A 14533-nucleotide genomic window follows, 5' to 3' on the forward strand; every position below is an offset into this window, starting at 1 on the left:
CTGTACTGCTAATTTATTTGTACTTGTAGCTAACGTGTAATCTGGTGTTCATATTGTTCCCCTATCCTTAGGTTCCTGTTGGTGACCAGCCCAAGGATATTGAAATTCAAATCAGAGAGCTCATATTTCAGTTCATTAGTAATCCAAACTCTATCATTCTCGCAGTCACAGCTGCCAACACGGACATGGCCACATCTGAAGCACTTAAAATTGCCAGAGAGGTAGACCCAGATGGTGAGTACCAATGGTGAATTGAAGGGATTGCATTTTTGTTTCTTTATCCTGCTAAACAGCAAATTCCTTGATAAATTGTTTATCACACACAACAAATGGATCTCATTTATTTTTTTTCCTTTAATTTGCTTTCCATCCGTGCTAAAGGCCTTTGTTTGTATCTTCGGAAGTCAAGACCCTGTCTTGGTTTTACCATTAAAGATATTTAATGATTTGCAGACTTGGATAGTTTCTGTCGTGTTTTGTAGAGGCATGTTTTTGAGAGACTGATATCTGGGTGAGCGGTGCATTCTTTGCCTAAAGGAAGGAAGCTTTACTTTATGGGTACTCCTTTTTGAGATGCTTTGCCAAAATTGTCAGGAGTTGGCGGTATCTTATCAAAGCAAATACATTTGATATAAACACCTGCCCTATGGACTTAGTCATTTAGTGGATACCAGATGCAAAATTGTTGCCTCTTGGAATAAGAAAGAACGATGTTGCAAGTTGGTAACTATTTTAAAACTGTAGCTCTGTGAACGGTATGACCTCTAACTGTATTATTTCTTATGTGAAAATGTTAAAGATCTTTATTGGCTAGATACAGCTTCCTTTATAAGATATACACTCATGCACATATTCCAACCACAAAAGTCTTTGGTGCCTGTGGTATTTCTACTAACTGATCATTTATATATTTGCTTAAAGCAAATCCAAGCATGACTGTTCACACATGCTTGAACCATCCGGGGTCAAGAAAATACATTGAAGCTGATGGCATACCCAAGGGCCTGGGAATTTTGTTTTTTTTTTCCTCCTGTGGATGCTACTAATTCGAGATCAGATCAGAAAATGGGAAGCTAATCTTAAAGAAGCAGCTAACAATATGATTAGACAGCTCTTAGACATTGCAGAAGAAGAGTATGACAAGCAAATTGAGATTTTGAATCAAATAATAGATTACTATGAAGATCTTCTAAAAGAAAAAATATAAAATTTCATAGGGACCTACTAGATTAGCAATGAAGAGTGTATACATGTGTAAACAAATGATAATATTATAATGAGAAATACAAATAAACCAAGTCATATTAACTGTTCAACATATCAAACAAGCTCTGATGGTGATTCAGAACAGAGTGACATTAAAGCCACAATTTCAAAAAAACAATGTTGATTTTTTTCGAGGAAGTAAAGCACCACAGACTTGGTATAAGAAACACCAATACCCAAGATACAAGAACACGAATAGAAGCACCAAGACCTAAAGAAAATCGGCCAATAACTTCAGGAATAACAACAAGAGCCAGGAGGAGGAAACAGTAGAAAATCTCTGCAAATTAATTACCAACCTTTATAAAATTAATCTGACAAGCTATCAACTGGGGGTACTAAATCATGGATTATCCTTTTGCCCAACAGCTTTCTGGAACCTCTTTAGAATCAAAATTGATTTGTTTAAATTGACACAAACGTAAACTTGTGTTCTTCTTAGCAACAAACCACCACAAATTGCTATTGAACAACATGTGAGATCAAGCAAACTTACTGCACAAGACGTGGAGGATATACATCTTTGCACTTTCCGTCTCAGTAAACAGTACCTCTGCAACTTTGGACATAGCACAAGATTTGGAAATAGACACTAGCCACATCAGTACCACCAATATTCATAAACATATAATCTTGTATTCCTCAATTAGCACCTGGAAACTTTTTCATATTTGAGCTCTTTTGCAATGCAGCTATCATGGACTTAAATAAAGAGTACATCAAATACAATAAGAAAAGTAGATTTTTATCCCAGGAGAAATACTGCAGTCATCTCAACTCTAAGAGCAGAAAGTTATCATCCTCAGTCAGCTATCATGAATATTCCAAAAGGAGAATTATCACATATCAACGGACATGCAGTGAACCAGAAACATACAAAGAAGCATCAGAGGAACTGATAAAAAGGCTGTTATCTAGACAATATGATAAAAATCATCTTTGGACAAGTCATTCAGACAAGCAATTTTTGATAACATCCGCATCATAACATACTCCCGCAGTAGACATGGTATGATCAGAGGCACTCTGATCCTCCTCCATCATGTATCCCTTTTCCTTGTCTGCCTCCAAGCGTGTGAGGCGCCCTCGTACACCCAAGTACACCAGCATGTTTCACCAAGGTGACATTTCTTATGTAAACCTTAACGTTTCGCAAACCGTTGCAAATTTGTCCACTGAACCACAGTTCAGAGTAAAATACTCTCCCATTGCCTGACCTAGTTCCTCTCGGAAAGCTGTGTCCAATAATGGGTTCAGTAAAAATCGCCATGAAAATGCAGGTAGGCGCTGGGCAATACAGTTCAAGGCCCAGCAGGACCGGTAAATGATCAGAATACTTACTCAACAAGGGTGCGCAGCTATGTTCAGCTGTGTACCTGGGAAGCCAGGCGTCTCGAGATCAGCCAGTAGTCAATGCGAGTGTGTATTATGTGAATGGATGAGTAGTAGGTATACCCAGAGAAAGTTGGGGATTTATGCCGCCAGACATACATCAATCCCTCAGGGAGCAAAATCTCAATGATGGCATGTGCCGCTTCCGAAGGTCGCCTAGGCGGACCCTGAGATTGATCCCGAGCGGGGTCTAGTATGCTGTTATAATCTCCTCCCCACCCCCCCCCCCCAAACCCCCTGATTAGCTGCAAATGACCCCACTGCAGCAGGCTATCATTAAGCGCATGATAAAATTGCGGATCGTTGTGATTAGGCCCATACAGTGAACTACTAGGGCCATTAAGTCGACCATATAGCCTTGAACCACAATGTACCTGTCACCTTGGCCCGCGCATAAATCCTTCAACCTAACCTCTGATCCCTTGTGGACCCAGATGAGCACACCCCTGGCATGTGTTGTAAATCATGCTGCATAGCATAGGCCCTCAGCCTGCCCTCCGGTAAAACTCTGCTTCCAGGTGCTAAGTGTGTTTTCTTCAAAATTGCATCATCAACCATATGCCTCTGCAAATACGTCTCCTCCTTGCATACTTTCCTGCAGTCGTTGAGCCCTTTACCATTCCACATGACCAGCTGTAGCAGCAGGGGACTGGGAGCGGCTTGGTTGTTGGCTGTCTGACATCAGTCATCCCTAGTATTGCCACATCTCTCAACTTTCAAATGCATACCATACTCGATGTCCATAGCCAATGTCAACATGTGTTGAGACAGCTGTAAAAAAACAATACCTGCCCTCTCCCACACAATGCTACCCAACAACAGAGTGAAACATTACCCTCCCCTAACCAACACTCATCCCTCCCAAACACAATGGAATTAAAACTATGTGGTTCACTCATAAGAACAGAAGTTGCCCAGCTCGTGTCGGTGACACTTATTGCCACCAAAGATCGAACAACCTGCATGGCGAGCATCAACAAGCAACAACCTAACATCCCATCCTCATTGATTAAACAGCCCTTATATTTAACAGTCTGAAGTACCGTGCACAGTTTCACACATTTAACACAGAGTCCAAGTCCAGAGCTCCAGACCCTCCAACCTTCTGCATCCCCTCACCACACATATCCCTGATGCGTCTCTGGGTGGTCCGAGGCAATGCCATACAGCAGAATCTGCCTGCCCAGGTGGATCAAAGGAGCAGCAGAACTAAATCCCGAAACCTGTAACCCTGATCCGTCCTCACGGTCCTCCACAGGCGCACCAGCACACCCGTCACTGGGGGGAGTGGGAGCGAGGGGTGGTGGTGGGGCAGGGTTCGGGGTGTCTGGAGGTGGCTACCACTTCCTCTACTGAGCACAATCTCCAAGTCGTCTGTGCCTTCCAGATAGCCTATCATGCAGCCACCTGGAATCCCAAAGCTTAAGGAGAGCGAAGGTGTCCCCTATGCAGTTCTTGAAGTAGCATTGCTTTGGGAACCCCCAGCGCTGACAGGGGCCAGTGTGCACTCACATATTATCTGCAGAGCACTGCAGGGCACGGTGCATGACAGTTACACAAGGCCTCTATCGTGCCCACTCATAGTTTAATGTCCAGATGCAGGACAGCACCCACAGCTTCTTTGGCCACAACGGTTCGTCCATCCCCCATGGGACTCCATCAGTAGACAGTGCCTCAGTTAGAGTGCATCTGCGGGCACTCCAGTCCTCTCCTTCCAGGTCGCGGAAGATAGACAAAAATCAGCCGGGAACCATAGCAATCTGGCCAAGGTGGGTGGATAGGCATGCAGCAACATGCTGGGAGTCCCTGCGAGTCCCTCCGCAACAATTCAGCCAGTGGGGCCGCCACTAGCTCCAAGAGGGTGTCTTTTGAACAGTGGCCTCAGGCCGGGTGTTACAAGGCTGCAGGCGCACCAGGCTGCAGAAGCCCTGCAGGCACTCCCATTTCTAGGCAATCGCAGCCATCCAGCAGTAGGCCGCTGGTCCCAGCCACCGATATCCCCAATTCAGGTGTTCCTCCTGCTGCCAGCTCCAAACGTGCCCTCGAGCTTCAGGTGCGGAAGTGGTACTCTGTGAGTCAGGGCCACTCGTCCTCGAGCCGATAGCAGGCCCTGGAAGCGAGGCAGGCCCCATTCTAGCACCAGCGGTGTCCACTAAAACTGATTTAAAGGGGGCAAATAGGGTCAGCATGGGTACAGACCGCCAGTACCGGCAAGCGCACCCATATTTATTGCAGACTGATGCCAGGATAATGTGTGATTGCCTGTCGGCTGGCAGAGCTCCTAACATTTGCTGCCATTTTCATGCTCGGCAAGCTCCACTCCAATTATTCTTCTTAAAAGGTGCACTTAGCTGCTATAGTGGCCTATACAAATGGCCATTTAGGACTTCACAACACCAGTAATCAAAAGATGTATTTCTTGAGGGAACAAAAAGATTAGCACCCCTAAGGGAAGTACCAGCACCAAATTTGAATTTATTGTTAACACAGCTGAGGAAGCCCTTTGAACCGCTTCACATCGATCTTTAAAAATAGTCACTTTCAAAACAGCCTTTTTAGTAGCAATGATTTCACTGCGTATAGTGAGTTACGAGCGCTCACAATACAGGAATCATATATGCAAATACATGAAGACAAAAAAGTCATGAGGACAGACCTGCAATTCTTGCCAAATGTCATATCCTTTTTCCACATCAGCCAATTCAAATTTCAGATACCAAGTTTTTTTTCAAGACACAAGTACTCCATCAGTCAGAAAAGGAAAACAACTTTTAGTGTCTTTTGCAGACAACATCCAAGGAAAACCAGTTACAAAGAGTACCATTGCTAGATGGATTTCACAAACTATTCAAATGTCATGAAGCTGCAGGGCTTCATCTCCAGACAAAACCTTAGGCACACTCAACTCACAAAAGAGAAGCATATAATAGCCTTTAATGCAAAAATACCATTACAGGATATTTGCAGAGCTGCTACTTAGTCATCTGTACACTCCTTTACAAAACATTATTGCATAGACATTCAAGTGAAAAAGAAGCTCAAGTGGGACAGAAAGTTCTAACACACTTATTTTCAAGCTCAAACTCATCTTCAACCACTACAAGGTTAAAAAACAAACAAATAACGAGACCAAATCAATGCGCAGCAGGTTAATCCAGACAAGATTAATTCTGCAAAGCAAAACGGTTTCTTACCTGTCGGGGTAGTTTTGCAACTTGAAGTATTTTCTGGATTCACATGCGACCCACCCACCTCCCCAAAAGATGAAGGAGAGAAAAAGAAAAATCTAAAGATTTCCACGCACAGAAGTTTCCAGGAAGGGTGTATGACGTCAAGAAGAGATGTACTAGGCACCAAATAGTGGGATCTTTGACACCCACCTACAAAAAACCAGAGAGGAAGTACGACTAGTACTATGCAAACAATTCCTGACCTAAACCCCTAGATGGCGAAATAATGCACAGCATGTGAATTCATAAAATTCTTCAAGCTGCAAAACTACTCCTACAGGTTAGAAACCATTTTGTTAATTTTGCACACAAGAAGAGTCCATGGTTTGTAGCTGAATTTCAGTCATTTTATGAAAACCAATTTAATGCATGAATCTGAAAGAATGCATGCATTTTTCTGCAGTGTGACATGCACTCTTGTTAATGGGGCGTACTTAAGCTAATTAAACCAAACCTATTTTAGACACTAATCATTTTTTTTTTATTTTTTAAATAAACATTTCATTGAGTACTCTCAGTAACACAGTACAGTAAAGAGCACAGCATAAGACGTGTCCACAAAGAAAGAAATACAAATGTTACATAGGAAGCCACAAACGTGGCTCACTGAATTGTATTGGGAGGAGGAATTTCCCTGGAAAGCTTCCAGAAACAACAGATGCAGTCTCTGCTGTGAGAGGGAACGAGCAAGAGTGAAAGAGTAAGAATCGGAAATAAAGAGCAAAGGGGATTAGAGGTGAGAGAAGGGAGATGGGGGGGGGGAAATCAGAAGCCATCCAGAGTCAACGGAAAGAATGGGAGGGTGGAGATAGGGCATATTTTCACAAGAGTTTTTGTTTTGGTTCCTGTAGGTAAGTGTCTGTAGGTGACCATAGCTGTCTGGAGGTAGTATGGTTGTAATCTTTAAGAATAATGTGTGGTAGGATTTGGATTTGAAGTCCTTCCAAAGTTTTGTTTTAACACCTACTGTATGGAGGAGATCCAGTAGCAGGAGCTCAGTGTTTAGTGGGAGTGAAGTGTCATTGATCCGGCCTAGGGTAATGAGAAATGTATTTATCATACAGTGGAAAATATTGTTGAAAGTCTTATTAATATCTTTTCAAAAGGGTTGAAGAAGAGGACAGAAGAAAAGCATAGTTCAAGTCACCTGTTTCAGCAGAATAGCCCTAACATTTGTTTGATCTCATCAATCCCAGTTTGAGAGTCATTCAGGGGTCCAGAACGATCTGTGAATTAGCCAGTGTAAAGAAATGGCTCCCTGTTGCAGTTACCCCCCACTTTTTGCCTGATACTGATGCTGACTTGACTGAGAAGAGTGCTGGGACCCTGCTAACCAGGCCCCAGCACCAGTGTTCCTTCACCTAAAATGTACCATTGTATCCACAATTGGCACACCCTGGCATTCAGATAAGTCCCTTGTAACTGGTACTTCTAGTACCAAGGGCCCTGATGCCAAGGAAGGTCTCTAAGGGCTGCAGCATGTCTTATGCCACCCTAGAGACCCCTCACTCAGCACAGACACACTGCTTACAAGCCTGTGTGTGCTAGTGAGAACAAAATGAGTAAGTCGACATGGCACTCCCCTCAGGGTGCCATGCCAGCCTCTCACTGCCTATGCAGTATAGGTAAGACACCCCTCTAGCAGGCCTTACAGCCCTAAGGCAGGGTGCACTATACCATAGGTGAGGGTACCAGTGCATGAGCATGGTACCCCTACAGTGTCTAAACAAAACCTTAGACATTGTAAGTGCAGGGTAGCCATAAGAGTATATGGTCTGGGAGTCTGTCAAACACGAACTCCACAGCACCATGATGGCTACACTGAAAACTGGGAAGTTTGGTATCAAACTTCTCAGCACAATAAATGCACACTGATGCCAGTGTACATTTTATTGTAAAATACACCACAGAGGGCACCTTAGAGGTGCCCCCTGAAACTTAACCGACTGTCTGTGTAGGCTGACTAGTTCCAGCAGCCTGCCACACCAGAGACATGTTGCTGGCCCCATGGGGAGAGTGCCTTTGTCACTCTGAGGCCAGTAACAAAGCCTGCACTGGGTGGAGATGCTAACACCTCCCCCAGGCAGGAGCTGTGACACCTGGCGGTGAGCCTCAAAGGCTCACCCCTTTGTCACAGCCCAGCAGGGCACTCCAGCTTAGTGGAGTTGCCCGCCCCCTCCGGCCACGGCCCCCACTTTTGGCGGCAAGGCTGGAGGGAACAAAGAAAGCAACAAGGAGGAGTCACTGGCCAGTCAGGACAACCCCTAAGGTGTCCTGAGCTGAAGTGACTCTAACTTTTAGAAGTCCTCCATCTTGCAGATGGAGGATTCCCCCAATAGGGTTAGGATTGTGACCCCCTCCCCTTGGGAGGGGGCACAAAGAGGGTGTACCCACCCTCCGGGCTAGTAGCCATTGGCTACTAACCCCCCAGACCTAAACACGCCCTTAAATTTAGTATTTAAGGGCTACCCTGAACCCTAGAAAATTAGATTCCTGCAACTACAAGAAGAAGGACTGCCTAGCTGAAAACCCCTGCAGAGGAAGACCAGAAGACGACAACTGCCTTGGCTCCAGAAACTCACCGGCCTGTCTCCTGCCTTCCAAAGATCCTGCTCCAGCGACGCCTTCCAAAGGGACCAGCGACCTCGACATCCTCTGAGGACTGCCCCTGCTTCGAAAAGACAAGAAACTCCCGAGGACAGCGGACCTGCTCCAAGAAAAGCTGCAACTTTGTTTCCAGCAGCTTTTAAAGAACCCTGCAAGCTCCCCGCAAGAAGCGTGAGACTTGCAACACTGCACCCGGCGACCCCGACTCGGCTGGTGGAGATCCAACACCTCAGGAGGGACCCCAGGACTACTCTGATACTGTGAGTACCAAAACCTGTCCCCCCTGAGCCCCCACAGCGCCGCCTGCAGAGGGAATCCCGAGGCTTCCCCTGACCGCGACTCTTTGAATCCTAAGTCCCGACACCTGGGAGAGACCCTGCACCCGCAGCCCCCAGGACCTGAAGGACCGGACTTTCACTGGAGAAGTGACCCCCAGGAGTCCCTCTCCCTTGCCCAAGTGGAGGTTTCCCCGAGGAACCCCCCCCCTTGCCTGCCTACAGCGCTGAAGAGATCCCGAGATCTCTCATAGACTAACATTGCGAACCCGACGCCTGTTCCTACACTGCACCCGGCCGCCCCCGCGCTGCTGAGGGTGAAATTTCTGTGTGGGCTTGTGTCCCCCCCGGTGCCCTACAAAACCCCCCTGGTCTGCCCTCCGAAGACGCAGGTATTTACCTGCAAGCAGACCGGAACCGGGGCACCCCCTTCTCTCCATTCTAGCCTATGTGTTTTGGGCACCACTTTGAACTCTGCACCTGACCGGCCCTGAGCTGCTGGTGTGGTGACTTTGGGGTTGCTCTGAACCCCCAACGGTGGGCTACCTTGGACCAAGAACTAAGCCCTGTAAGTGTCTTACTTACCTGGTTAACCTAACAAATACTTACCTCCCCTAGGAACTGTGAAAATTGCACTAAGTGTCCACTTTTAAAACAGCTATTTGTGAATAACTTGAAAAGTATACATGCAATTTTGATGATTTGAAGTTCCTAAAGTACTTACCTGCAATACCTTTCGAATGAGATATTACATGTAGAATTTGAACCTGTGGTTCTTAAAATAAACTAAGAAAAGATATTTTTCTATATAAAAACCTATTGGCTGGATTTGTCTCTGAGTGTGTGTACCTCATTTATTGTCTATGTGTATGTGCAACAAATGCTTAACACTACTCCTTGGATAAGCCTACTGCTCGACCACACTACCACAAAATAGAGCATTGGTATTATCTCTTTTTGCCACTATCTTACCTCTAAGGGGAACCCTTGGACTCTGTGCATACTATTCCTTACTTTGAAATAGTGCATACAGAGCCAACTTCCTACATTGGTGGATCAGCGGTGGGGTACAAGACTTTGCATTTGCTGGACTACTCAGCCAATACCTGATCACACGACAAATTCCAAAATTGTCATTAGAAATTCATTTTTGCAATTTGAAATTTTTCTAAATTCTTAAAAGTCCTGCTAGGGCCTTGTGTGTTAAGTCCCTGTTTAGCATTGTCTTTTAGAGTTTAAAAGTTTGTTAAAGGTTTGAAATTAGATTCTAGAAACAGTTTTAGATTCTTTAAAAAGTCTTCCAACTTTTAGCAAAATAATGTCTGATACAGAGATGAATGTGGTGGAACTCGACACCACACCTTACCTCCATCTTAAGATGAGGGAGCTAAGGTCTCTCTGTAATATAAAGAAAATAACCATTGGCTCCAGACCTACCAAAATTCAGCTCCAGGAGCTGTTGGCAGAGTTTGAAAAAGCCAACCCCTCTGAGGATGACTTCACAGAGGAAGAAATTAGTGACTTGGAGGGCAATTCCCCCCTTCCAGTCCTAAATAGGGAGACCAGGGCCTCTCAAGCCCTGTCTCCAAAAATGATAGTCAGAAATGTTGCTTCCCTCACAGGAGGGTCCAGCATTTCTGAAATCACTGAGGATGCTCTCAGTGAGGATGACCCCTGTTAGCCAGGATGGTCAAAAGATTGGCTTTGGAAAAGCAGCTCCTAGCCATAGAAAGGGAAAGAAAAGAGATGGGCCTAGGTCCCATCAATGGTGGCAGCAACTTAAATAGGGTCAGAGATTCTCCTGACATCCTAAAAATCCCCAAAGGGATTGTAACAAAATATGAAGATGGTGATGACATCACCAAATGGTTCACAGCTTTTGAGAGGGCTTGTGTAACCAGAAAAGTGAACAGATCTCACTGGGGTGCTCTCCTTTGGGAAATGTTCACTGGAAAGTGTAGGGATAGACTCCTCACACTCTCTGGAAAAGATGCAGAATCTTATGACCTCATGAAGGGTACCCTGATTGAGGGCTTTGGATTCTCCACTGAGGAGTATAGAATTAGATTCAGGGGGGCTCAAAAATCCTCGAGCCAGACCTGGGTTGATTTTGTAGACTACTCAGTAAAAACACTAGATGGTTGGTTAACTGGAAATGAAGTGTGTGACTATGTTGGGCTTTATAATTTGTTTATGAAAGAACACATTTTAAGTAACTGCTTCAATGAAAAGTTGCATCAGTATCTGGTAGACCTAGGTCCAATTTCTCCCCAAGAATTGGGAAAGAAGGCAGACCACTGGGTCAAGACTAGGGTAACCAAAACTTCCACTGGGGGTGACCAAAAGAAAGGGGTTACAAAAACTCCCCAGGAGAAAGTGGGTAACACTAGAAACAAAGAAAAAGAGTCCTCTGTAGGCCCCCAAAAACCAGAACAGGTGGGTGGGCCCCAAGACACAACCCAAAACAAAGGTGGGTACCAGGGTAAGAACTGGGATGCCACTAAGGCATGGTGCCACAATTGTAAACAGTCTGGGCACCACACCAAGGACACTTCTTGTCCCAAAAACAAACCCCAGAACAAAATTCCTGGGGTAACCAGTGTAGCCATGGGAGATGACTCCTCAGATGAGGAGGTCTTCCTAGCCTTCAACTGGAAACAGGGCCCAACAGGTGAGTTGGAGATTCCAGAGGGAAGTAGACACTTCCACCACCTACTGGTGAATGGAATCCCAACCACTGCCCTGAGAGACACTTGTGCCAGTCACACTATTGTGCATGACAGGCTGGTGCTCTCAAACCAGTACATCCCAGGTGAGACTGCCAGGGTAAGAGTTAGCCTAGACAGGGTCACTAAGAGGCCTGTGGCTTTAGTGCCCATAGAAGTGGGTGGCACTCTTAGCTGGAGAAGGGTAGTAGTCAGTACAGACCTCCCCCTTGATTGTCTCCTTGGAAATGACTACCCAGAGGTTAGTCAGAGCTCAAGAGAGGAACTGGTCCAGTGCCAGTCCTCTCCCAAGGATTCTGGAAGTCCTGCCTCTGCAGTAAATGCAAGCAGGCCCCAGAAGAAGAAGAAAAGAAAACAGAGTAGGAGGGGTGGACAACCTTTAGCCAAGGTTACAGCAAGCCAAGGAGATTCTGCTCCAGTAGGGGAGAACTCCAAAAATGGCCCTGATAAAGTCCAACCTGGCCCACAAGAAGTCCTGGCTAGTCAGGCAACTGTTAAACCTGAGTGGGTGGCTCCTCAGCTAACAGAAGAAAGAGTGGAAGAAGGGTGTTTACTACAAGATGTGGTAACCCCCCACTCCAATACAGCAGACAGGCAACCTGAACCCAAAGAAGCCTGTAACTTAGCCCCTTCCCTTTTAGGTGAAGAGCTAAAGGTGTGGTTCTGGGCACTGACAGCTGTCAGTGGCCTCTGCTGGGTGTTAGCCTTTATGGCTGCACTATCCTTAGCATGGTGGTCTGACCCCATGCCAAATAGCAAGTTAGGCCCCCTGACCCTATTGGTCATGGTGGGGTTACTCCAGCTCTGGGTAACCTCTCTGGGTAAGCTAGGGGTAACCCTGGCCAAGATAAGCTTAGCAGAGGTGGATACCTCTAAGACCAAAATAGAAAGAATGGGTGGAGACATTGAAGAGGCAGACAAGAGGCAATTCAGACTAGGTCCTATCACTGTGGAAGTAGGTCAGTTCCCCAAAGGGAATGACCTGAACAGAAGGATGTAAGGCAGAGTAGGCCCTGCAACTAACCAGCCTATTTCTCCTACTCTTCCTCGCCTGACAGACTAGGAAGACTCTCCCAGCTTGGGCTGAGTCTCCTGGCCTGTGGGCTGGGGGGGGCTTGTGTAAAGAAATGGCTCCCTGTTGCAGTTACCCCCCACTTTTTGCCTGATACTGATGCTGACTTGACTGAGAAGAGTGCTGGGACCCTGCTAACCAGGCCCCAGCACCAGTGTTCCTTCACCTAAAATGTACCATTGTATCCACAATTGGCACACCCTGGCATTCAGATAAGTCCCTTGTAACTGGTACTTCTAGTACCAAGGGCCCTGATGCCAAGGAAGGTCTCTAAGGGCTGCAGCATGTCTTATGCCACCCTAGAGACCCCTCACTCAGCACAGACACACTGCTTACAAGCCTGTGTGTGCTAGTGAGAACAAAATGAGTAAGTCGACATGGCACTCCCCTCAGGGTGCCATGCCAGCCTCTCACTGCCTATGCAGTATAGGTAAGACACCCCTCTAGCAGGCCTTACAGCCCTAAGGCAGGGTGCACTATACCATAGGTGAGGGTACCAGTGCATGAGCATGGTACCCCTACAGTGTCTAAACAAAACCTTAGACATTGTAAGTGCAGGGTAGCCATAAGAGTATATGGTCTGGGAGTCTGTCAAACACGAACTCCACAGCACCATGATGGCTACACTGAAAACTGGGAAGGTTGGTATCAAACTTCTCAGCACAATAAATGCACACTGATGCCAGTGTACATTTTATTGTAAAATACACCACAGAGGGCACCTTAGAGGTGCCCCCTGAAACTTAACCGACTGTCTGTGTAGGCTGACTAGTTCCAGCAGCCTGCCACACCAGAGACATGTTGCTGGCCCCATGGGGAGAGTGCCTTTGTCACTCTGAGGCCAGTAACAAAGCCTGCACTGGGTGGAGATGCTAACACCTCCCCCAGGCAGGAGCTGTGACACCTGGCGGTGAGCCTCAAAGGCTCACCCCTTTGTCACAGCCCAGCAGGGCACTCCAGCTTAGTGGAGTTGCCCGCCCCCTCCGGCCACGGCCCCCACTTTTGGCGGCAAGGCTGGAGGGAACAAAGAAAGCAACAAGGAGGAGTCACTGGCCAGTCAGGACAGCCCCTAAGGTGTCCTGAGCTGAAGTGACTCTAACTTTTAGAAGTCCTCCATCTTGCAGATGGAGGATTCCCCCAATAGGGTTAGGATTGTGACCCCCTCCCCTTGGGAGGGGGCACAAAGAGGGTGTACCCACCCTCCGGGCTAGTAGCCATTGGCTACTAACCCCCCAGACCTAAACACGCCCTTAAATTTAGTATTTAAGGGCTACCCTGAACCCTAGAAAATTAGATTCCTGCAACTACAAGAAGGACTGCCTAGCTGAAAACCCCTGCAGAGGAAGACCAGAAGACGACAACTGCCTTGGCTCCAGAAACTCACCGGCCTGTCTCCTGCCTTCCAAAGATCCTGCTCCAGCGACGCCTTCCAAAGGGACCAGCGACCTCGACATCCTCTGAGGACTGCCCCTGCTTCGAAAAGACAAGAAACTCCCGAGGACAGCGGACCTGCTCCAAGAAAAGCTGCAACTTTGTTTCCAGCAGCTTTTAAAGAACCCTGCAAGCTCCCCGCAAGAAGCGTGAGACTTGCAACACTGCACCCGGCGACCCCGACTCGGCTGGTGGAGATCCAACACCTCAGGAGGGACCCCAGGACTACTCTGATACTGTGAGTACCAAAACCTGTCCCCCCTGAGCCCCCACAGCGCCGCCTGCAGAGGGAATCCCGAGGCTTCCCCTGACCGCGACTCTTTGAATCCTAAGTCCCGACGCCTGGGAGAGACCCTGCACCCGCAGCCCCCAGGACCTGAAGGACCGGACTTTCACTGGAGAAGTGACCCCCAGGAGTCCCTCTCCCTTGCCCAAGTGGAGGTTTCCCCGAGGAACCCCCCCCCTTGCCTGCCTACAGCGCTGAAGAGATCCCGAGATCTCTCATAGACTAACATTGCGAACCCGACGCCTGTT

The 14533-nt window shown here is 46.9% G+C and overlaps 1 protein-coding gene across 6 annotated transcripts in view; it reads left to right on the forward strand.

Moving 5' to 3' along the window:
- The window catches only part of DNM1L (dynamin 1 like), a 473848-nt gene that overhangs the window by 234811 nt on the left and 224504 nt on the right, over positions 1-14533 (forward strand). For all 6 annotated transcript variants that reach the window (XM_069228228.1, XM_069228229.1, XM_069228230.1 and 3 more), the window contains one exon: positions 72-234. In XM_069228228.1, the coding sequence (XP_069084329.1) occupies positions 72-234 (163 nt within the window). The remainder of the gene's footprint in view (positions 1-71; positions 235-14533) is intronic.

This window comes from Pleurodeles waltl, chromosome 4_1 (genome assembly GCF_031143425.1).
Source record: "Pleurodeles waltl isolate 20211129_DDA chromosome 4_1, aPleWal1.hap1.20221129, whole genome shotgun sequence".
NCBI lineage: Eukaryota > Metazoa > Chordata > Amphibia > Caudata > Salamandridae > Pleurodeles > Pleurodeles waltl.